Raw genomic sequence first — 26,369 nt, forward strand, 5'->3', positions numbered from 1 at the left:
TAGGGAAAGTTTAACACCCCTGTGGTGTTTGTTTTGGTGCCTGTGCCACTGTCCAGAAAATTTCACCTCACTTTCTGTCCCTGTGAGATTTGGATTTTCAAAAATTTGGCTTGTTCTAGAAACAAGGTTTGATGATAAAACTTCATTAGAGACAGCTTTTCCCCATGATAATCCTTACAGGAGTGAATTTCCCTTCTGAGAGATAGATTTCTCTCACTTTCTGTTGTCTCACCCCTGTTCTTAACTATGAGTCATTTGTAAGTTGGATGTTTGTAACTCAGGGACTGCCTGTATATATATGATTATGAAGAAGCTTATTTATACAGTATGTGGAAGGATGGCCTAAATAGAGTGTCCATATTTTCTTGATTCACCTCAGCTTCACCACTGGCCTTTCACCTACAAACCTAGGCAGATGTGAAAACGACCATTCCTAGTCTTGCAAAATAGTGGGCAGGAAGACAGGTGTGTATGGGGAGCATACACAAGAGCAGTTGGAGGCAGGTGAGCATGTAGGGACTCACACTCCTTTTCTTTCCTGCACCCCACACCCTGGTCTAGGCAGCACCTGCCACAAAAAAGCATGGGCCGCTGCTCAAACAGCTACAATTAACTAGATAAGTACTATCTTCTCTTGTCATCTAATCTTTTACAGATTGGCTTGAAGGAAAAATTCCAGACTCTGGATACCTAGGCCATTATGCACCAAAGACATTACAAGTTAGGATAAGATTTAACAGGGGCTGCTAACTATTCTGGAACTGCTAGTCTTCTAGCAGAGTGTTTCATAATGTAATCATCTGAAGTGCTCACATTTACTCCAGAATCAGTAAAAAAAATTATAAAATACAAATGTGGAAAGGATGGAGAGGAAAAAGGAAAAAAAGAAACTAAGTAAGATCAAACATCCTGCTAGAGTTGTTGTTGTTGTTTCCTGCCTTCAAGTCGGTTTTGATTTATGGGACTCCCTTTTCCCCCAAGATTTATTCAGAAGAAGTTTGCCATTGCCTCCTTCTAAGTCCGAGAACTTCATGAGACAGGTGAGGGGAAAGTAGGGGCAAAGCAGGGGCAAAGCAGGGGCAAAGCAGGGGCAAAACAGGGGGAAGTGAGATGGCCAGCCATCCCACTTCTTCACCTGTCTTTCCTGCATCTTTCCGCTACTATCTCCTGTCTGGAATCTGTTTAGAGTTGGGTAACACTCAACTCCTGAAGATGAGCTTTGGGCTCCAATACCACGTGCTTAGGAAACGGAGCCCTCATGTCATGTGAAGGCCTCCATGGGACTCACATGTGCATGCAAACAGAGGCTGACATTCATAGGATGAAGTCCTGAGAGTGTGTGTGACCTATCAAGTGACCTTCTGTGAATATTTCACCTTAGAATAAAATCAAGGAAGAACGTTGTATAAGAAAATCAAGTCAAATCAACATTCACACAGTTTTAAAGTATTGATCATTTCATCATAATTTATGTCAGCAGAAGGGGAAAAAACCATGAAGAATAAGTCCCTGGATTCCATTTGTGGTTAGTGAATATATCCATAGCTACTTACTGCTATATTATTCCTTTACATATTTAGATGTCTGAAAAAGTTACTCACTCAATGAGAAAAGCATACAAAGACATTGTACCTTTGAGGCCGAGAAAGGTTTAGAATAAGCTTTCACAAAGTCCAGTCCACTTCATCAGATGCACACAAAAGCTTATGCTAGGCATTTATTTTTCTCATTTAGTCTCAAGGGTGCTACAGGATTATTTTAGATCTCTTTATGCTGAAACAGACTCACACTGCTATGTTTCTGAAAGAGAACAGCAGTGTATTTACTTTCTAATGATGGGAATTTCCAAACATCCATTTAAAACTTTGCTATTGATAATGTGGTAGATTCAAAGGTTTTGCAGAACTCTTTGAGATGATTGCATTGATTGGTTAGTGTTGCTATATCTCATTTAACCCATTAGAGAAGAGAGAAATTGGTTGAGCTCTGGTATGTAAAGATATGTTCCTGCCCCTCCCAAATGCTCTTTCTTGTTCTAGCTTGCTACAACAAATAAAGAGTTGGGCTTTAAAAAGCCCAGCGTTTGTTATTTTCCAGTTTAATTCCACATATTTGTTTTATATGGGACTGAAAAGGGCTTTCTTGATAAAATATGTTATATTTCTAAAATTGAAAATGGGAGAAAAATGCTCATACTAATTCTAAGTTATTGAACATACCCAGATATCAGGGCATCCCGCACAGCCTGCCAACACTTATACTTATCCTGGAATGGAAATCATTCAGCCTTTCAGGTCTTGTTGGACAGCAAGTTTCAGCAATCTGAGCCTAGTTAATGGTGAAGACTGCTTGGAGCTTATGTCGAGCAATATTGTAAGACCTAGTACATGGGTAATTTTAATTAATATTTGTCCTGGTACTTTTCACATAGTTGTAAGAATCAAGTAGGTCGGGCAAGCAGAATGAAGGTACATAGTAAAGGTAAATGTTTTCCCCTGACATTAAGTCTAGTTGTATCCAACTCTGGGGGTTGGTGCTCATCTCCATTTCTAAGCTGATGAGCCAGTATTGCCCGTAGACATCTCCAAGGTCATGTGGCTGGCACGTCTGCATGGAGTGCTGTTACCTTCCTGCCGGAGCGATACCTAATAATCTACTCACATTTGCATGTTTTCAAACTGCTAGGTTGGCAGAAGCTAGGGCTCACCCCGCTTCCCAGATTCGAACCACCAACCTTTTGGTCAGCAGTTCAGTAGCTCAGTGATTTAATCCGCTGCGCTACTGGGGGTTTTTATTCAAGAAAGGCACATATATAAACATAATAAAAAAGAAAAGCAAAATTCTCAGTAGCAGTTTTTTTTTAAAGAGCAGACAAAATCAAATATCAGTGGGCTGTCAATCAGACAAAAGTTGGTTTAGGGCAGTATATGAAAAGTACTCATAGTATTGCTATAAAATATGTTACCTTTTCACATTCACTCTTTATTTGCTCAGTATACTTTTCTGAAATGCACGATCCTATACTATATGGAGAGCATACCTTTGTTGCCATAAAGGGAAGCACTTTTTTTAGCTTTGAGCCATACTGATTTAATTATTGTATTTGTCTTTTCTCTTGCGTTATGCAGATGTAATGCTAATTTTTCTTGGAATTAAAATTCTTTGATGAATTTGGTAGATGTAAAAATGTGGTTACATTTTTAGCTGGAGGGGGAGGGACCCAGGCAGGTACTAGCAGGACACTAAAAGCAAAGACAGCAATGCCTGGAATTCCAGTGTAAATACACCAGTGAACAATGCAAAATAAAACAACATGCAACTTGCAAGCAAGCAGCTTAACTACCTTGCTATCAAGAAAGTGAGCATTCGAAACACCATTGGTGCTTGTTCAAAGCAACCAAACATTCCATAAAAAGTCACTGTCGGGTAAAGAAGTTCTAACCACTTCGAAAACTTCCTTCCCTTATGAGTATCTTATGCCTCAAGCTGATAAATAGGTAAGAGATTAAAACACACCCTGTTTACCGCAAAACACAATCACAAGCCAGGATAATTAAATAAACACAGTATAATCTGCCTGAACCATAGGTTTTTCAGAGGCAAAAGGTGCAGTATCAAATCCTATGACACTTTCAAGATTTGTTTCAGCAAGATGCTTTTTCGCAAAAGTACATGTGAAAAACTAAAGATGAACTGTTTTCTGTAATATATTGAGGCATGGGTGTGTATGAGTGTATGTCTAAATTTCTTCTTGTGAAAGATGACACAATGAATCCATTTACAGAAACAGTGATTTCTCTAGGCTTCATAAAGCTGAGTGGTAAAGGATGGAATGTAAATGGAATCTCAGGAGACATTGAGAAAGTTAATTTTCTAAGGCTGGATCTACACTACCATATAATCCTGTTTCTGAATCCAGATTATCTGCTTTGAACTGGATTATATGAGTAAACACTACCACAGAGTCCAGTTCAAAGCAGATAATTTGGATTAAGAAACTGGATTATATGGCATTGTAGATGGTACCTAAGATGTCTGTTTCCTGAATTCTTGAATCACTAGCCATATTGCCCAAAGGATTTTGGAAGTTATAGTAAAAAAAATGTAACATTTCCAAGATCAGTCAACTTTCACTGGTATAAGACTTTTCTAACCAGATGCACACAAACAAATGCTGATCATTTCATTTCAGTTTTAGATGCTTCTGAGTTCTTACTCATTCACAGAATTTGTGTGAGTTTGTTGCATACAAATGTTAATGTTCCCTACATTCAGACACTGTTTTATATACATGCTAATGTACTCTTGGATCACCTTGCCAAGTAAAGCAGACTCAACAACGGCAGCAAACCATGCCCTTCATATATATTTAAATTAACCAACAATACAATGATGAAAAAACCAAAAACATTTAACAGAACCTGTGATTACATTTTGCTTTTCATACAAAGGTTGTAAAGGCCATGGACAGAGACGGTCTCCAGGTAAAATGGGTACATTCAGACATAATTAGATATGGACATAAGATAATGGCTGCATTGGCATATAATGATAAGATATACTTTCTTCTTATGCGTGCTAGCCTTGGGCTCATGTCCCATGTCCCTCCCTTTCACCTGTCTTACACAGCCATGAAGAAACTTTCACTTCCATTTTTTGAGTAAGCCCAATGAAACATCACTGCAATTAAAATGATGATGATGATGATGATGATGATGATGATGATAACAACAACAACTATTATTATTATTCTGCCCTTCCCTTTTCAGTTTGGGATTGGAAGCAGTTTATGACAAATTAAAAACAGATAGTTAACATTTAAAAAATATAAAACTATAGATTAAACAATAAAAAACTGAAACCAGATTGAATCACATGCCATTAAACACATTAATACCAGCACAACAATTAGCAAGAGCCAGAACATTATTTAGGTGAGACAGGCTTTTTATAATCAATCATCAAATGCCTGTTGAAACAGAAAAGTCTGTACTTGTTTGTGAAAAGGAAGCAGGAAGAGTGCCAGTCTAATGTTTAAACCAGAAGTGGTAAAAAGTGATACACTGCGTGGAATGGGATGGGGAGCAGTACCACACCCCAAGAGCATTATTATTTATATTGCTATTGTGTTAGAGGTGGCAGCTCAAAAAGCCTTGTTCAGAAGTGCCTCGATGAGATAAGTACAGATACCACCATGATGCCATGTCCAAAGGATTCTACCTAAACATTAGGAAGAACTTCCTGATGGTAAGAACTGTTTGACAGTGGAATATGCAGCCCTGGAGTATGGTGGAGTCTCCTTCCCTGAGGATTTTAAGCAGAGGTTGGATGGCCATTTGTCAGGGGTGCTTTGACTGTGTGTTCCTTTGACTGGATGGTCCTTATGGTCTGTTTCAGCTTACAATTCTGTGATCTCATAGCTACGTTCTCACCCATAAAGCCTCACTCTTAGGAATTTCTCATCTATTTCATTTCTTGCCACACAGAAAATACGGGCTTGAGCCAAATCTGAACAAATGAAGTGTAGGGTTTTGGCTATTTTTCTTGCAAACAAATGCAAGCAACTCCTTGAGAGAAAAAGGCATCTCTTGTTGTAAAGAAGGCAGCAGAGGGGAAACCAGTGGCTCTAGAATAGATCTCACTTGATATTTATCGTACCTCCACATTTGTGGTTTTGACTTTTGAAGATTCAATTATTGACGGATTTACTCTTCAGGAATCTCTAGGTCATCCAGTGTGATTCTATGGTCAACTTTCTCCAATCATGCTGAAAGCACATTGAAATTTCTAGAGAGAACACCTCTACAGGAATCCCTAGGTCCTTCAATATGATTTTATGACTAGCTTCCAGTGGAGGTTGATCACAGAGTCATACTGGGAAAAAACTAGAAATTCCTTGCAAGGTCTTGTCTCAAGTAAAAACATAGAAGGTGGCAGCAGTCACCAACCAAAAAGTGACAGCTTCATCCTGGGCTTGACAGGTCATGTTGAATCTCTGTAACAAGCAGGGACTTGACTAACTGAAGTAAGAATCCTTCTTTTTATTGCACCTCCAGAGTACAAATAAACCAGAATAATCAAATGGCATCCTGTCCCTCCAATCTAAATCCTTGAATACCTCCCTGAGTGAGAGAAAAGGTCAGATGTGAAGCCATTCATTTGTTCCTCTCAGGGTTACCCTCACTGGCATTACATGAGCAGGTGAGTCATGCCTGTACCTGCAAGTCTGCAAGCTGAGCAGCTGGCTTCCCCTCAAGGCACAGAGCCTGAGCCATAAATGCATGCAAGTCTTCCGTGGAGAGACTGTCCACCTAGCAGAGAAGAAAGAAAGAACATTTTTTAAAAAATAAAATAGAAGCACAGCCTAGGGAGATGGAAGAAAGTCATACTTTTGTCCATTATCTAAATTCTTTGTTCCAGGAAAGTCAGTCTTATGACAGTTTTGCATTCATATGCATTTACTTAAAACCTCAATTTATTTAGAATCCCAACTACATAAAAGAAGTGGTCACAACTTGAATTATTTTGCCTCACTTCCAGTGCCTTCACCAGCCCTCATTCAAACCTCTGTTTAATGAATATCACTCATGTATTATTCAGAAATTTATGATAGACACCTGAATATATACAGGTAACCACAATGCCCATTGTGCTTTGTAAGAAATGCAATCTCTTCTTTCATGTGTTTATATTTTGGATTCACTCTTACCTAAAAAGGTTTATTTGGGTCTTGTCCATAAATCATTGATGATAATGAAACAAAGCAATAATAAACACACAGTTACAAGGAGGTAAATATGGAGCACTCTCCTTTAACAACATAACAACCTACCGAGTTTCATGTTAACATACTATTGTTTATGAGAAAATACAATGTGTGGGATTTAGTTTGTACTGTATGCAATGTAGAAAGAAATTGTATTTTTGGCATAAAATATAAATGAAAAATGTACCCAGGGTTAACAAATAGATGTTACAGCCACATACAGTGTGAGAGCCTGAGAACATCCTCTGAAACAACACACACATTTTAGTCCACATTTTGTACTGGTCACATTGGCCTCAAATAAGGATTAGCACATATGTATTAGATATTGTTTATGCACACTTTGCCACTGTGTGCAAAGTTTTACAAAATCTTTAGCTTTTTTCTGTCAAAGAGTGCTGGTGCCCCAAAGTACAACTCCTAGGAATCCATAGCATTGACCTACGGCAGTTAAAGTGGTGCCAAACTGCATTAATACTACAGTGCAGAAGCACCCATAGAGAGCTGGAAGAGTTAAGTCACTTTCAATGCACTCTCCCAAAATCTGCTTTTGTTGTTGTTATGTACCAGTGCAATTTCTGTTATAATGCACTGCAAGGATTTTCATCCTATGTGGCTCTATTGACTATAATTCATATCGTCCTTAAATATAAGTATTTGTGTCAGTTAAGCCTTCATTATTTCTCCTTTAGATTATTTTCCAAAATTGCTCATAATTTCAGCACCACACAACACTGTCACTTAAGGTCCTCTGTGCCATACAAGACTCCCATGTTGGTTGGGACATTCTTGGAGAGTTGCCCCCTCATCTCAAAAATAACTCTCAAGCTGTACTAGACACACATTTTGAGCTAATCTGCTCTAGCTGTGTGAGAGAATATCTTATGTACAAAATTCAGGTGTTCCTTACTTGTAGAGTGAGGTAGATCAGCAAGGAGCAGGCAGCTTCAGTGGAGGCACCCAAGGCCCGGAGGTCCTCTGCTACATCTTCCAGTTGGAAGCATGCAAGAAACGTGTGATAGCGCTGCTTTTCAGCCTCTAGATCCCTGCTGAGCCATAGAGATCTCAACCCAGGAGTCCCACCTAGAAAAGAAATCCACTGTTTGAACTACTTTAGAACCAAGCCATGGCAAGCTTTGTCCATTGAGCATTGAGCTGGATCAGGAAACAATGGCTTGCCTGCTTAAAATAGCAAGTACAACAACCCAATTTATATTAAGTATTTCCATTTTATTTTATTTATCTGCCTTCCCCCCCCCCCCCCCCCCGAAGGGATCCAAAGCAGTTTTCAATAGAAGTTCAGACAATATATTGTACATGTGCTAAAAACATTGATTTGAAACAATTACAACACATAGTAAATGGTCATATTTTATGTCATACTTAATTTCCAATGAACTAGAAAATAAACGCAAAATGCAAAGACAATCTCTGGTATGCTGTATTTAGAAAAAAAAAACCCTCTCACTAGAAACAATAGAAATGTTGTGCTTCAGTAAAACAAAAGTGACAGTTCTGAAATGAGAGTGATTACACTGAATTTGGTAACACTTTTCACTTTATTTCCTAATTATACATACAGACTGCATTCCTTTGGATGAACCACTTGGCTACTATAAATGATGATGGTGCTGAGGTGTCAAACAGTAGGTGTAAGAACTATTTGTTTGCTTAGCAAACAAAACCCTCTTAACCAAATGGTGCTTTTGCCCACAGAGATAAAACAGAAAATAAACATTTTGCCTCTCACCCTCAGGTCAGAATTCTTTGGTAAGACTTTCTATAGATTAAAGCCACAAATTCAGAGAAGATATGTGCTTTCCTATGCAAATATATATGAAAAGGAAAAGTATCACTGCAGATAAAAATTGAAGAACAATCCATTAGGGGTATTTCAATAACAAAGTTCCTATCATCTATCTATCTATCTATCTATCTATCTATCTATCTATCTATCTATCCATCATCCATCTATCTATCCATCATCCATCTATCTATCCTCTCTCTAAACCCTGCTTTGTCCCAAATTAATTTGGTACCGGATTAGACCCGGATCTTGCTGAAAGACCTGGGTCTAATCCAGTATGGACCCATTGACAACTAGAGAGGGCTGTAACCTCCCCGCCCAAAAAAATCCTTTAGAAACACTTAAAAATGGAATAACTTACCTGGCCGCCATTAACGTGTTGCTGGAGTCCTCCTGGCATGTAGAAATTATGTGCCAGGAGAAGGAGGGATGAGGAGGAAAATTGCTCCTTGCCCCCCCTTCTCCTGTCGCATTGTTCCTACATTCCAGGAGTGCTCTGGCAGGACATTAATGGTGGCTAGGTAAATTATTTTATTTTTAAAAGGTTTTAAAAGGGTTTCTGGGGAAGGGCTTAGGGTGTCTGGGTGTTTTCCTGGAAGGTTCCAGGAGGGCATCTAGATGCCTACCACTGAAAGCACGGGCTTTGCGGCCTGATGTGGGGACAGAAAGCCACCCCGACCCGGGTTTTCTTCCGTGTGGAACCAGCATGGAAGACACTTAGAGCATTCCCTGGCTTATTTACTCAGAAGTAAGTTCCATGAGTTAAAATGTTTCTGCATTGTTTTCATAGAGTAGCATTGGGGAACTTATGTTCAGCCCCATACTTCAATAGCTATAGGATGCCACTATATGAATTCATTAGGAATTTGCTGAAGAGGCCCAGGTCTTTCTTGTGAGGTTAGATGAGGCTGGGTAGATGCCTGATCATTGTGTGAATGCTGTAAGGGGCTGGGGGAAAGGCTGATAAACTGAAGGTAAATCTCCACTCTGTTGGATGACAGTGCTTGGGAACCAGATATGTGACAAACCCGTAAAGGGTATGCACACACCATGAAGGAGCAGAGATGTTTTTAGATCCATCTCTTTCATTGAAGACACAGACGACCCTGTAACTCACAATGTTTGAGATGTGGTCTAGCAGTTAGACCATTTCCTGGACAGGGATAACTTTGTTGCCACATGCTCTCGAATCGTTTTCCAATTTACGGTAACCCTATCCTGAGATTTTGTTGGATTTATTCAGGGATGGTTTGCCATTGTTTTCCTCTAAGGCTGAGTTTGTTTCGCCCAAGGTCACCAAACAGACTTCCATGTTTTAAAATATGTTTTTAAGATGCTTTTAAGATGTTTTTAAATTGTTAGATTTTAGCCTGTTCTTGTAAGCCGCCTCGAGCCCTAGGGGAGTGGTGGCATATAAGTTTGAATAATAAATAAACAAAATGCTGAGCGGGGATTCAAACACTATACTCCAGAGTTAAATCAATATATCATGCTGTTTCACAGGAATCACTTAGCAACAGTACTTCAAGTTCTAATTATTTCCGTATGAGACTACTGCAATGTGTTCTATATGGGGCAGCCCTTGACAATAACTTGGAGGCTCCAGCTAATGCAAATGCACAAGCTACACTGCTAAGCAGATAGATACTATGGAATAGTGGCAACAATTGCATCAGCTGCTAATATGCCTCTAGAGCTGATAATAATATTTAAGGTGTAAATGACTTGGGGCCTCAATGCCTGAAGAAGCATATCTCCATGTACAGTTGCTTTCCATATCCATGGAGTCTGTACTCAAAGGTTCAATCATCCATGGCTTGAAAATATTTTTTTTTTAAATCCAAAAAGCAAATATTGACACCATGGTATATAATGGGACTTGAGCATCTACTGATTTTGGTATCCACAGGAGGTCTGGAAAGGCAACCCCTGCAGATACCAATAGTCCACTGTATATACCTGTCCAAGAACTGAAGTATTTGTGATTCAGCAATGGGAGGTTAAAAGAGGACCTTCTTTGTTTTGAAAGCTCTGTTCCAGAACAACCTTTCCTTAGGAACATGGCTACAATTGAATCAGGTTTTATTTTGATGCCAAAATAAAACATTTTATGAAAGTCTTTGAGATCTAATGATTTGATCTCTCGATATATACATGACATTAGCTGTTTAAACTTTTTATATATTGCAATATGTTTTGAAATTCTAAATTATTTCACCACTTTACCATTCTTAATTGCTTTATATTTTTTAAATTGATCTTTGGGTATAAGATAAGATATAGATAATTCAACGAATGTATGAATGAATGAATGAGAAAAAAAATTATATGAAAAACCTGTAGATGGGCCTAGAAACTGTATAATACAACTATGTTAAGGAGCAGCATATCTTTAATTTCAGTGGAGCAGAATTTCATCTGTATCTTAGTTACCCTTAAAAATGGGTGGAGAAAATATCTTGTTGGAAAAAGTTGGGTGGAAATTTATACATTTTCCAAAATGGTCTTTGAACCAGTAAAAAAAATATGATATTCATTTTTATGAGTCTGATTGGTTTAATTTCCTACCAAAGCATTCCAAAATGTGACTTGCTGTCAAGGTCCTTATTTGGTATGCTATGGATTAATGTAGAAGAAAATAAAAGCTTCATGGTAAAATTTAAGGCATGGGAAAAATGGCCTGAAGATTTTAAAGAAAAATATTTGTTTTGGAACAGAACACTAAAAATAAATGCTGAAATTCCTCTTCTCCTCTCCTAGTATGTTTTTTAAAAGCCCAGTTTTGTTGAAATGGATTTGTATTAAAGACTTTATTTTCAAGGTGGTTTTGGTTGAAGTTCCTCATATTTATTTTAAAAAGTGCACTTTTTATTTTGTGCAAGAATATTCTTTATTACAAGAAAGTTCCAAGAGTGATAAATTGGGATTGCTGCCTTTAACCCAGGCATGTCCAGGTGTTTTGGACTTCAACTCCCACAATTCCTAACAGCCTAACAGCTGTTAGGAGTTATGGGAGTTGAAATCCAAAACATCTGGTGGACCAAAGTCTGCCCATACCTGCTCTAACCCCTCATAGGAGAGATAAAATGCTTCCCATCAAAGTACCTGGTGAACCGCTGGTGAACGAGAAACCTGGATTTAAGAATGGAACGAGAACTTGGGAGACCAACGTTCTCATCTTTGCTCAGCCATGGAAATCCAGAGTGACCCTGGAGCAGTTGCATGTGCTCAGCTCTTTCCAAATGACCTGTGAAGTACTATTTCCTTCCACTTATAATGGAAAGAAAAATCAATCACTTTACATATCGTGGCAATCTACTGGCTCTCCTTGGGACTGCTCAGATTACACAGACAGACCTCCGCTAATGAAGTACGTATATGATGCTGGGACAATGTTATTCAACCATACTAACGTTTTCCCATAGGACAATTTTGGTTTAACGCCTAACATATAGTCTGCTGAAGTGACATCACCAGGATACTGAAAATATTCTTGTTCTATTCCTTTCTAAACAGTTCTGAGAACCAGAGTGCTGAAAAAATTGGATTCAAATGGTATTTCCGGCCAAAAGATGACATGGTATTTGTGGTCCATAAATGCTTTCATAGCTGAAGCTCATGCACCTTTTCCCATAAATCCTCCTGTGCAGCAATGAAGATCTCCTATAAAAGCAGGCAAAGGAGCAGGGCTTTGATGAGAGTGCCACCCTAACCGTGGAAAGTCTTTCCAGAAAAAAAATCAATGTATCATTCATTAAGTCAGTGAGAATAATTGAATATGAGAATTATATCTGGTTTCTTTTCAATATTTTATTTGGACACTGCACTAGCTGCCATGAAGCTTTCATTACTGAACTGCCGTTCTTTTGTTTTCAACATGTGAAATTCCACTGGTTGATGTTTATAGTTATTATAAGTTTTAAGCCTCCCTGAGGGGGTTATAAAGACACCCTGGCATACTAAACATATCAAAAATAAATGTATTTACGTAAGTTGACATTTCTAAACTGTCTGGATCTCCAGGACTAAAACGCCTCAGTAACTAAGAATCTAACCATCATTACATATTTTTAACAGTTAAATACTTCACAGTAATTGCAAGTTTAAAACCAAGATGAAATTTCACTCTACCTGGGAGTTGTTTGGGTTGTACCAGATCTGGCTGCTGTAAAGGATTCCCAGGATACACAAACCATTCCTTTACCACAGGACATATTCCCTCGACATCTAAAGAAATGAGCACTGGATCAATCAGTTAAAGTAAAAAATGAAATTTTCCAAATGTGTTTTATTTGGAAACGGTTAATAAGTGCGATTTCAGGATGACTGTATGAATGTACAAATTTTAAGAATGCATTCCTATAAGGAAGAAATCTTGGCAAAGGCATGTCTAGGCAGGTTGGTGTCAGTAATCCACACTCCAACAGAGCTCTTTCAAAGGGGAATTTGTACAGATCATGCAAGAGTCAAAATAAGCACAATGATATTGTGCAAAGATGAGAGCAAGAATGCAGACAATTTTCCCGGGGTTATTTCCTTATCAACTGGGTTTTGTTGCCAATTGCAGAAGAGCCCTCAGGCAAGAGTAACTCCTTGTGTGGGTGTACCTCCCAATGATTCAATCATAGATCTTTACGTTTTGTCGAAGGCCTTCATGGCTGGAATCACTGGTTTGCTGTGAGTTTTCTGGGCTGTATGACCATGTTCCAGAAGTATTATTTCCTGATGTTTTGCCTGCATCTATGGCAGGAATCCTCAGAGTTTGTGAAGTATGTTGGAAACAAAGTAAGTAGGGTTTATGTATCTGTGGAAGGTCCAGAGTGGGAGAAATAACTCTTATCTGTTTGAGGCAGGTATGAATGTTTCAATTAGCCACCTTGATTAGTACTGAATAGCCTGTAATGGTTTCTCTACTACCATGTCAGACTACAAAGAGAAGCCACTGAAATACACAAGCATGTGGACAATTTCAACAGAAAGGAGGAAACCATGAAAATGAACAAAATCTGGCTACCAGTATTTTAAAAACTCTAAAATCAGAACAGTAAATAAAGAACACCATTCAGAAAACAGAGGAATTCCAGACATGACTCAATCAGGGCCAGCTAACACCACCCAACAAAGGATTCCCCAAGGCAGTAAACAGCCAGACCTTGAAACTGAATGATAAAGAGAAACCAGTAGCTCTTTATCTTTCAAAGACACTTTACTAATAGTAGTGTCCAATGGAATAATATAACCTTTTGCCAGAAAGGTTTGCTCAGTTTACTGATCCCAACAGCTTTTCATGAGATCAGTCTTTATTTGGGATAATGGCAAGTTTTTAAAAATAATGAAGCTATTGCTTCCTACCCTCCTCCATAGGCAGGTCACATATTTAATCAACAATTCACCAGGTAACACATTCTCATATATAAAATAAAATAAAAAACATGAGCAACCATGTTGAGCAGGCATGTAGGGGTCTACAAGCAATTAAATATAAGAAAACACAGATAAAATGCTCACTGCACCAGCCAATAAATGTTTGTAATTATAGACTAGCACCAATATGCTGTCTGTTGGTTTTGTATTTATTGGGAGCATGCCTAGGCTACAATATTTCAAAGGCTATTTTGCAATCATCGTTCTCAAGGACAAAACTTTGGGAATGCAGTTCTATGAAAATGGCAGGCCAGGGTATTTTTCTCAACACACTCATAAAATTGCAGTTCCCAGGGTTTATTGGATGTCTTTCCCAGTTTAGCCCATTTCAAATCAATTTAAATTTGTACTGTATATGGACTCTTTGATATCTTCCCCTTACTGTTTATTTTGGGACCCAAAGTATTTTAAAATCAAGTATAAGAATGCTGAGCCTTTCTGACCAGATCATGAAGATTAGGAGTGTTGCCAAAACATTTCATTCCATTCCGATGGCACCAGGAGGAAACATTTCATAACTGTGAATTTCCTGTGGTTTCCTAATAAAGCTAAACAAACACTCTCATGACTTCCATGCACAGTAATGTAACCTGTATATATTTTGGTTTTCCTATGTCTGATTTCCACAGCCTGCCTTTCCCTACTGTCTTGGATTACAGTTCCCATAATCCCTAGCCACAATAGCCATGCTGGGTTAGACATCATGGGAACCACAGTCCAACACATCTGTAAAGAATTGATAGCCATCTACACATGCCACAAATGGTAATGATGATCTTGAGTGGGAAACTCTAGGTCAATGCCACTAGTGACCACATTGAGCTAGCTCAGTGGCTGGCAGGTGTCTACACTGCATGACACCAAGCTGCCCCTATGACTGATGCCGTCCGTATGACCCAATAGCACCAAACACTGTTTGGAACTGCAAGACCACCACAGCCACCTTTCTCATGTTGTTCTGTGTTTAGTAGTGACCATCGGACAAGAAACTGGCAATGGCCATTACTCATTGCGTCCAATGACACTAGCCAGAATGACAAAACAACATGAAGGGGGGGGGGGTAGCTCCCTCCTTTCCCCCCATTCTTCTCCAATCATTTCATTGCTATGACTAGAGTCACTGAATGAAATGACTGATGGCCACCACCAATTTCGTGTCTAGTGGTCACTGCTAAGTCAGACAGGGGAAAAGGATGTGCAATGACCTGTTACTAGACTGCCCAAGTTCAGCTTTTTGCACTGCCACAAAGTGTGGGTTGGCTCCAGAGCTTTACTGAAAAAGAAGAAACACTAATGTTTCCATGTTTGAAACCTACAAAGCAAGTCTAAATATAATTGTTCTGCTTCACTTTTTGATTGTTAACAGCTTTCATCAGTATTTTATTGGGACACTTAAAAGAACAATCTCCTTAAAAGGTTCAAAAATGCATCAGCACACCGTTCTGATTTTAATGTATTCTAATGGGCTTCTCCCTGCTAATTCCATGAAGACTTGCCTACAGCACCAATACCTAAATTTCATACAGATGTGAGCCTATTCAAGGAAAAAATTGCTGCACCATTCACAAATATCTTCCAAAAACCACTGGGAAATAAAAATGTGAGCCAGTGCTCTCCTTACCTTTTGCTGACTCCAGCAGGATGGAATAGATATGCTGACGCACAAGGCAATATACATGTGCCTGACTGGGAAGCTCTGTATCATATTCATCTTCCAGTGTGTTGCTGCATTCAACCTCTCTGCCACTAAGGACATTGTATATCATGTAGCTTTCAGCTCTCACGTGCTGTTCTTTTGCAATCTATTCTTAGGTGAACAAAAGATTTTATCTGTTGGCTATGTAGTCATTTTGCCATCTCTTGTCATTTTATACTTTACAGCTTTGGAAGCCCAATGGGGATTTAAGAAAGGAAGGACAAATTATCTAAAAACTAAGTACTTTAGGTAATAAAGGGAATGATAATCAAACAACATGTGTAGATCATATGTATGTGTACATAAAACAGTCAAGGTACAACAGCTGGTAGTGCAGCTGGTAACTTTAGAAGCTGGAGTTAACAGTCTTACAAAGGGCTCTTTAGATAGCTATGTCCATTGTCAGAGTTCAGAAGTACACAATTAACATTTTCCCCTTATGCACACCCAGTATTCAGTTACATTCTCAATGTCACACCAAAAAACCAAACCAACTGTTTGCTGAACCTCAGTTAGAAATACAAAAAAAATCAAGCTTGCTACAATTACCAGCATCAGTCCCAAGGGAACTTCATAAAGTATGACCCCTGTATTTGTGATCAAATTCTGACAAAATATGTAATCTCTAGGCATCTTCTAGTTCTCCCAATATGACTCTATAAAGTCCTTCATTTCAATAGGGTTGTTTTATCTATAGTTTCACGTATCCATACAAAGTCTGGTAATATAGCTTGTGTAGGTACGGGGGTCATACTGTATATCCATGATGTTGACACCAAGTTCTGTATCAGCCACTGTTCTGTGGGTGGGTTTCCCTCAGACTGCAGCATTCACGCCCCAACTGCACCACCATTTAAATTGAGTTTTAAGTTGTGGTTTTATATACTTATTTGGTTTATTCAACTTGTGTTTGTGTTTTTATTTTAGATGTACAGTAGAGTCTCACTTATCCAACACTCGCTTATCCAACGTTCTGGATTATCCAACACATTTTTGTAGTCACTGTTTTCAATACATCGTGATATTTTGGTGCTAAATTTGTAAATACAGTAATTACTACATAGCATTACTGCGTATTGAACTACTTTTTCTGTCAAATTTGTTGGAAAACATGTTTTGCTGCTTAATTTGTAAAACCATAACCTAATTTGATGTGTAATAGGCTTCTCCTTAATTCCTCCTTATTATCCAACATATTCGCTTATCCAACGTTCTGCCGGCCCATTTATGTTGGATAAGTGAGACTCTACTGTACTTCTTTTATGTTTTTAGGCACTTTGTGCCGGGTGTAAGTTGCCCTGAGTCTCTTTGGGGAGATTCTTTATACAAGAATAAAATTATTAGCAGTAGTGGTATTATTATTATTTTTAATGTAATGCTGACTTACCTGAAAGATCTCCTGATCTAAGCACAGAGGCACATCTTGTTTGAGAGAGGCTGCTGAGTGATATGAAAAGTCAGAAAGGAGCCATGGGGACATCTGCCCTGGTAGAAGATAAGACTCTATTCCTTTGGAAAGTATAGACTTGTCTAATCCCAAAGGCACATTTTCTGCCAACACGATCAAACTCTCATATGAACGTGGAAGAGTTGAAATATAATGTGCCACTGCTGGAATTACACTAGTCTTTTTACCAGAGCCCTGGCTTTTTACATCATATGATGCAACACACTGATTCCGAAACTGTGCCATGGCCCACTCTGGAACAGTATCTGTGCCAAGGAGGCAGGCCAAAAGGGGAAGCTCAGTTACTTGCAGGCCTAGGTTCCTGCAGAGGTTCTGCCTTGAGTACATGATGGTTTCCAGCTTATCCAAGCAGAGGTTATTAATGGAAAAATATGGAGAGGTGTCATAAATCAGGTAGTCTGTATCTTCTCCGAGAATGCCCATGCAATTGTTCTGCTGTCCGTAAGAGGCCACTTCATAGTCTGCCTCTTGCAATGAACATATTGTCTCTTGTCCAAGAGTCTTCAAAGCAAAGCGTGTAAAAGTAGCCAACCCAGATGGAATAAAGAACATGCTTCTCCTGGGTTGTTGCTTACTGGCTTTAATAACCTGAAAGATCCTGGCAATTTCCTTGTTATTTTTCAATCTTCGTTTGACCCATTCATCTCTTTTTTTCTGTTCCACCACTCCGTCAAAGTAGAACACCAGTTTGATACCAGCTGCCATGAAAGCTTTTATGAAACCATCCAGACTGGAATGATATTCACGCCACTGGCCACCACAGACCCATGACTCTGGTGTGTACCAATGCCGAAGACAAGACATGGCATCTACCACAATAACAGGATCAGATCCAGGATTCTGCCTGCAGTGATTTTCTGCCATTTCTTTCAGGTTGACTACTGCACAACTCTCTGGGCAGGCACTGGTCATAAACGAGTGCAAGCCTCTAACTCCCATGCTTGGGTGATATGTACAATTCTATTTCTTCAGTAATCTAAAAGAAGAAGAAACATATAACATTTATTTGGAGGACAGCATCACTAATGTAGACACACTATTGTGGGAGAGATATGACTTAGGGTTCTCATGAAATATTCTGCTAAATGTAATTCATTTGTTGTTAGCCCTTCACATTTGTGGATTGAACTTTTGCAGATTTGATTATTTGTAGATTTGCTTAATTTAGGCCCCTTCTACACTGCTGTATAAAATCCAGATTATCTAGTTTGAACTAGATTATATGGCAGTGTGGAAGGGGCCACAGTCTCTCTAGCCATTTCTAGGTTCACTAGTCTGTCAGAAGCTGGCCATGAATCATGCTAGCAGATGTAGAAATTCCAAGTGGAAACATTTCTAGTTATTAGTTATTGACTACAGACAGCCACTGAGGGAGCCAAAGATTCCCAGAGAGATGTTCTTTCAGGTTAAAAAAAAAAAAGGGGGGGGGGGTATTGAAGTTTTTCCATTTTCTACTCCTGGCTCCAGTGGGTATGAGGGCTGACTATTTGAGCATTTGAAATTACTTTGGCATAATTAAAAGTCTTCTAACACTATCACGTTTTTGCACCACAGAGATCACAATGGAAAAAGATGAAATAAACTCTCTTGAAATCTTTGAAGACTCGCTATCCTGGAAAGGGAAGCCAGAAGAACAGCCTGCTCTCCCACCCTGCTTCTCTCCTTTTTTTCTCTCTCTCTTTGCACTTGCCTTTGCAGTACACATTAATTTTCTACATAGGGTGTGTGGGAAGGACTTTGAGTCAACTGAATGGAATCCAATGCAACATGGGAAAGTTGTTCTTGTTATTGCGAGAAAAACACAACAAACAGCTTATCAATTCTCCCCAATGCAACACATTTTCAATGCTCGATCAAAACTAATTTTACGGAGCCACTGTGAGAAAAGACAGTGCATGGGACAAAGGAAGAGGGGGTAGTAAAAACAAAACCAGTGGCCCACAACATGGTTGGCCTTCCCATATCCTAAATGTTTTGATTTGGCATGTATAGTTTGGATTGATTTTCTGATATCCCACTTTTTCAACTGCCTTTGAACTGTCCCAGTTTCTCCCTCCTCATCCTACCTTTCCCTTTTGTATTCAGCTTCCTTCAAAAGCTGCAAACTGAGTTCAATCTTAGTCCTCTCTTCTTGTGCAGAGAAAGAGATGAGAGGACATGATAGAATCTTGTCTTTCCCAGTCAGCTTAACCACAAGCAAACTGCTGCAGCCTCTCCTGGCTTGTGTGCTTCCTCATTCATAACTTTTTGCTACTTAATTGGCCACACATGCCCCAGTTTTGGTCTGTGATATTGGGGATTATGTCTTCCATAGGATTTAGTGGACATGAAACTAGAAGGGAAAAATATTAGGTTACTTTAGAATGATAGATCCATGATAGTTTCTTGCAGAATAAAAAGAATAATGAAAGGTGGAGAGGGAAAAGAAATGTGACATCACCTTTGAAACAGTTTTCCTTTTAGGACCATTTTTCATGGCTATAAGCTTCTTCAGATGTAACGTTATTATTAAAATAAAAACCAGTTAGTCTTAAGGGTGCTATGTTTTTCCCCTCTGCTATGTTCCTACGTTTTAGTTAGTTAGTTTAGGCTACATAGACTAAAAGATGGAAAGAGGGAATTGATACATTTAAAAATAAAAAAATAATGGCTGGGGGATTCTGGGAATTATCGTCCAAAAATAGCTTTAGTAAAATTTGTAAAAACAGCTTATTCTATGCTCTCAAGAGGAGCATGGAAGAATACACAGGCTCCTTGGACATTAGACATTAAAACTCCTTGGAAGACTACCTTCAAAACTGATCAGACTATTGGAAAACAGTCTGTAATACACCACTGTTGTTCATGCTGGTGGAGTCAAAATTCCAACTGGGGTCTGACAACCCGGAAGCAGCTAGTTGATGCTTGGCCTATGGATTTATTTGTCATATCTGTATCCCTTTCTTCCTCCCCTTCCCATTAGTTGAAATTAGAAAGCCAGCTCCAAACGGTAAAATCTGGCTCCCTCTCCCTCCTAGTAACACAAAGTTCAGAAATCTCAACTGAGTGGTAAATTAAGACACACCACTTGTTAAACCGCGAAATTAACTCCCAAAGAGGTAATATCAGAATCCCAGTCTGCAATTATGTAAGACTTACTTGTCTTTGTTTAATGTTAGTGAAAACGAATTCCCACTCATTTTACATAAATAACAAAAAAAAATCACTGCACATTTTAATTAGGTTGCCATTTATAATTTTCACTGTTGATTTCTCACATTTTCAATTACAAATTCCCTCCAAAGTGTTGCATTTCGTATGTTCTACTACAAAGAGGTGATGAAGGATAGTTAACTTCAAAAGCTGCTTCTAAGCTTGACACTTTAAAAATCTCTGTCCTTCACAAGTTCACAAGTTGCAATTTACAAGTTCCTTCGCACAGTAATGCTCAAAAGGAAAGCAGTTTAAAGCAAAACTATCAGGAAGCTTGTGCACAGATACAACGGTCTTTTTAGTTATACAACCCTCTTGCCCTTTAAATTTCTAGGATTCGAAACAGCACACTTAACCAAGTCCAGAACTGATGTGTGTGAAGAACATCTAAAGTTTCAATGTAAGACTATACTGTTTGCAAGACTATCCAAAATTTCAAAATACTTCAAAATCCAAATTATCTGTGTAGCCAAGACAGTAACGCCCTGACTTTCTAATTTTTTTCGTGTCAGGAGCAACCGGAGTTGCTTCTGGAGTGAGAGAATTGGCCGTCTGCAAGGACGTTGCCCAGGGGAAGCCCGGATGTTTTGATGTTTTACCATCCTTGTGGGAGGCTTCTCTCATGTCCCCGCATGGAGCTGGAGCTGAAAGAGGGAGCTCATCCGCGCTCTCCCCGGGTGGGATTCGAACCTGGCAGCTTTCAGGTCAGCAACCCAACCTTCAAGTCACGAGGCTTTAATGGTTCCAAGCACACAAAACTGTATTTGGTGCACACAATTATTTAAAATACTTTATATAAAATTACCTTCAGGCTATGTGCATAAAGTAAATATGAAACATCAATAAATTTCATGTTTAGACTTGGGGCCCCTCTCCAAGATATCACATTATTTACATATATGCAAATTAAAGTGTTTCAAAATCTGAAATACTTCGGGTCCCAAGCATTTTGGACAAGGGATATTCCACTTGTGTAAGGATTTTGAGTTTAAAAACAGCAGCAAGGACAAATATTTCCCAAAACTGTACCCATCATTTCAACTTATCTTCAATAAAAATATGTCACAACCTTGAGGCAGGAGGAAGCAACTGTGTTGGACACAAGGGCCCATTTTCTGCCCTTGAGGCTTTCCTGGGATCTTATGGATTGCCAAGATAGAGTGCCCTTCAAAAATGAAAAAAACTTGAAATCAGCTTAAAAGCCCCCTTCTGTTTGGGAGTACAGTAGAGTCTCACTTATCCAACCTTCGCTTATCCAACATTCTGGATTATCCAATGCAGTTTGCCTCCTGCCCGGATCCACAGCTGTTTCTCTGGCCAGCAAGGACTTAACTTTTTACGGATTTAACTTGCGACAATGTTGTTACTGTAACTTTATTTTATGCAATTCTATATTTATTTGTAGTCAATTTTTTAGTAATCAATGTTTTTGTAGTCAATGTTTTCAATACACTGCGATGTTTGTGTGCTAAATTCGTAAATACGTTAATTACATAACGTTACCATGTATTGAACTGCATTTTTATGTCATTTTTTAAAAAACATGATGTTTTTGTGCTTAATTTGTAAAATCATAACATAATTTGATGTTTAATAGGCATTTCCTTAATCCTTATTATCCAACGTTTTCGCATATCCAATGTTCTGCCGGCGCGTTTATGTTGGATAAGTGAGACTCTACTGTATATCCCATTCCTGAATGCTTCAAAGGGAGGTGATACACTCTTTTTTTAAGGCCAGAATTTGTGGTTGCATTTATTCATGCCAGAAAAAATATACCAATTCTAGGCATTTCCCAGGTCCAACAGCGGGATTCTCCAGCTTGGGCTAGAGGTCCTTGATTTTAATAGGCTTCATCATCATCATTATTATTATCCATGGTGTCCATGTAAAATCTGGAAGTGCACCCCCCTAGAATCTATAAATGGCATGGTATTATTTATCCCAAGAGCCAATAAATGACCCAGAATAAAATGTATAGGAGTCATTGCAAAACGTTTATGCATGAGACTTCCATACACCCTGAAAAAAACAATCTGAAATTGTTCAGTATCAAATACTTTTTCCTTAAGAATTTTTTGAGCTCTTGATTATTCCCATGTTTGTGCAACACAGCTTTCTGGTCCTCTGAGAAAGCAGAAGTTGATTTCTCTAATTTAAATAACTTTTGATAGTATCTGTCTCATCTCTGCATGGAAAAGCCACACGTTTGAGGGATATCGGTGTTTTTTTTGGAACATCACCATGCAAATTAATTCAAAATTAGACACATCATTTTAATAAGCCGGTGGAAAAATAGAAAATAGTGATTTGCAAAAGTGTTCAGGGAAAGTGCATGCCTGGGCTGAGCTATGAACATATAACTCATTGCTCTAGCCTGAACTGCTTTATCCTAGCGTACACTAGAGTCCAAAGTCTAATAACAATACAACTCATAATCAGAGGTGTCATTATTCTCAACTCACTATGTAACAAAATTCGAAACATTTTCTGTTCCTGGTTTACAAGTGTTATTTTCTGTTTAATTGTGTAGTACTTACTTTTAAAGTAGTTGTTATACTCCAGAAACTTTGTTTTTGTGGCTGCCACAAACTATGTTGAATTGAATGAGACTTGATAAGATATTCATTGAAAAACTATCACAAAATGTGCTGTAAGATGTCCTGCATAAACAAAGTTTTTGCAGTTTAATAAACTTTTTCCATGTTTTCATAATAGAACCAATTAGGAAATGAGATTTATAATCCAGGAATAAAAATAGTGTTACATAGTGCAATTGGTAGAAAAATTATGGGGGATAGCACTTGGGCAGATTTCTCATACAAACCAAAGTCCCAATGGGCAGCATCATATTTCACATGAATGAGACACAGTTGATGCATTGGCTGCTCAGACAGATCAGAGGACAGAATGCAGTTTGACCCCATTTGAACTGCTGTGGCTCAATGCTATGGGAAAATGGGAGTTGTAGTTTGGTGAGGCACCAGCCCTCTTTGGCATAGAAGGCTTTTAAAGATCTTGGAAAACTATAATCCCCAGAATCCCACAGCACTGAGCCAGGGCAGTTCAAGCGGAGTCAAGCTGCATTTATGCTACAGTGCAAATGCACTCTCTGAGGATCCAGATTCAACAATCCACAGCTTGAAAATATTCTTTAAAAAAATAAATCCAAAGCTGGATTTTGCCATTTTATATTTTATTCTACTATTGTATATATAAAGGGACCTGTGGATTTGTCATCCACAGCGGATACTGGGGACCCACTTCATAGCATTAAAAGGCTAAAAAGGGAAGTACTGCTTTTCACTCCACAAATTCTTGTGCCAGGTATAAAAAGAACAGGAAGAGGTCAGCACCCAACCAATTCCCTTCTGCTGTGCTGAAATTAAAGATGCATCTACACTGTAGGATGAATGCAGCTTGACACAGCTTTAATTGCCATGGCTATGGAATCACTGGAGATGTAGTTTTGCAAGGTCTGCCCCAAATTGCTGGTGCCTTATCTAAACACAACTCCCAGAATTACATAGCAGTCAAAGCGGTATCAAGCTGCGTTCATTCTAAAGTGTAGATCAGGCATGGGCAAACGCTGGCCTTTCAGATGTTTTGGACTCCAACTCCCACAATTCCTAACAGCCTCAGGCCCTTTCCTTTTCCCCCTCAGCCGCTTAAGTTGGAGTCCAAAACACCTGAACGGCCAACGTTTGCCCATGCCTGCTGTAGATGCATCTTAAGTGGTTAGAATGTTCTATCATATTATTAGAAGCTGAGTTTTTGCTCCCTTTCTCTCTCCTAACCCACGAGAGATACGGAGGAGGCCTACTGGCCCACTACAGATTATGACCTGTTAGGATCACAACCTATTGGGGATTATGATCTGTTAGGATCATAACCTATTGGCTAGCAGTTTCAGCAGTTTCCTTTAGTTTATTGGGTAATGGATAATCACTGGGCACATAAATATCTTGTTTCTATTACACACTCTCAGCAGACAAAGATTCAAGTAGGCTTCTTTAAAATAACATGTTTGTTTTGCTCACAACTTCATGAGAATGGCTAGATTACACTGGAAACTATCAGACACAGGAATGGATGGTTAAATTGTGATATATACTTGCATTGTTTTTATAAGACTATTTGTTTAAATTGCTCTGATACTGTGAATTTTAACTCTAAATTGGTTGTACAGGAGAAATAGTTTTGAAACTGTTCCTTATTAATATTTATGAGATTTTAAATTGCACTAAATGATAATTTGGTTATTGTTATTGTTGATCATGTATGCTCATAATTTTGTATTATTACTTGTTGTAAGCCGCCCCGAGTCCCTTTGGGGAGAGGGGGCAGGGTATAAATAAAAATTTATTATATTATTATTTCTTGTCAGGTTAAACTTTAAAACATTTCAGTTTTTATCTTTAACTTATAATCTTTACCAGTCTCTTTAAAACCATATTGCTCTGTACAACTCTCTTTTATACAGTCTACTTCAGCATTTCTCAACCTGGGGGTCACGAAAGGGGTTCAGAGGAGTCACCAAAGACCAGTATTTTCTGTTGGTCCTGAGAGTTCTGTGTGGAAGTTTGGCTCAATTAGATTGTTGCTGGGGTTCAAGGGGCTCTTTGATTGTAGATGAACTATAAATCCCAGCAACTACAACTCCCAAATGACAAAATCAAGCCCCTCCCCAAACCCACCAGTATTAAAATATGGTCGTATGGGGTATTTGTGCCAAATTTGGTCCAGTGAATGAAAAAACATCCTGCATATCAGATCTTTACATTAAAATTCATAACAGTAGCAAAATGACAGTTATGAAGTAGCAACAAAAATAATGTTATGGTTGGGGGTAACCACAACATGAGGAACTGTGTTAGGGGGTCGCGCGGCATTAGGAAGGTTGAGAACCACTGTTCTACTTCCAAGGAACTCGAGCCTCAACTGACTTCTAAGTTCTACCATTGACTTCTGTACTCTAACAGACTCAGGCCTCAACTGTCATTCCTCAACCGTCATCCTGTATTCTAAACAGTCCCCGAATCAATCACATGGTCTGCAGCCCCTCCCACTGCCTCAAGTACATAGAGCTAAGAAAACTGCAAACCAAAGACGACATAAACAGGCAAAACATTAGATTGAGGAGGCTTGAGAAGGTTGCTATGGCCAACAAGGCCAGGAAGCCAAAAAAAACCCCCATCTACCCACTTCCTTCCCCGTTGGCGGCACTGACCCGACAGAATGGCCGCCTCGCTTTTCTTCGGAGCTGCTACGCCAAGGGCTCCAATCCGACTGCGTCTGAGAACACACTTGCGGTTCCCCTTCGCCTTCCTAGCCGTCCATGTGCGGGGCAGCGCTGAGAAGGAAACCCTAGGAGAGCTGTCACGCTCCCCTTGGGGACAGTGCTGAGAAATGAAGATTAAAACAATGCTTCCCCTGCGTAAATAATATCGATAGTAATGCAATATAGCCCATGTAAATAATACAACACAAAGAATGTAGTATATGGTAAGTGTAGATTCATATATCTGCATTAAATGGCAGTGTAGCTGGGGCCTTGGCTATTACTATTGCCACAACACTCTTTCCTCAAGCTTTTCCCAAAGCGCCCTGCATGTTCTCCTACCAGTAAACGAGGATTGTATCCTATCCCTAATTAGAACCGGAAGACACTTGTACTCCGAGCTGCATTTGAAGCACCTCTTTGCACACTAAAGGGGTAAGACTGCGCATGCGCAAACTTCCTTATTTCTCACCCCTCTGTTTCTCCCCAGCTCGGTGAATATACTGTTTGGTCAATCACGTGACCTTCCCATTCGGTGGCGGGGCATGTTTCTCGTCCTCGCCCACATAGAAGAGAGACCCCAGCGATGGGTGCCAGTCTAAACACGGGATTGATTTTACGTTTCATGGACATATTCTGAAGGCAGTATTATGCTGGTGCCTCACATCACATTGAGCTACAGGGCAGTTAAAGTGGGGTCAAACTACAATTATTCTGCAGTGTAGATGAGGCATG

At 39.1% G+C, this 26,369-nt stretch overlaps 1 protein-coding gene across 6 annotated transcripts in view; it reads right to left on the bottom strand.

The window, feature by feature from the left end:
- fam120b (family with sequence similarity 120 member B) overlaps positions 1–26,048 on the bottom strand; it is a 36,662-nt gene extending 10,614 nt beyond the window's left edge. For 2 of the 6 annotated variants that reach the window (XR_010004503.1, XR_010004497.1), the window contains exons 1-6: positions 25,584–25,956; positions 17,081–18,137; positions 15,619–15,799; positions 12,705–12,800; positions 7,677–7,849; positions 6,219–6,311 (exon numbers count right to left, since the gene is read on the bottom strand). Coding sequence is in view for 2 of the 6 variants with exons in the window: in XM_008124543.3 (XP_008122750.2) it covers positions 6,219–6,311; positions 7,677–7,849; positions 12,705–12,800; positions 15,619–15,799; positions 17,081–18,100 (1,563 nt within the window). In the remaining 4 variants the exon portion in view is untranslated. The other 4 variants (XR_010004502.1, XR_010004507.1, XM_008124543.3 and 1 more) reach the window with 4 other exon arrangements.
- Positions 26,049–26,369: the final 321 nt, after the last annotated feature.

This window comes from Anolis carolinensis, chromosome 1 (genome assembly GCF_035594765.1).
Source record: "Anolis carolinensis isolate JA03-04 chromosome 1, rAnoCar3.1.pri, whole genome shotgun sequence".
Lineage (NCBI taxonomy): Eukaryota > Metazoa > Chordata > Lepidosauria > Squamata > Dactyloidae > Anolis > Anolis carolinensis.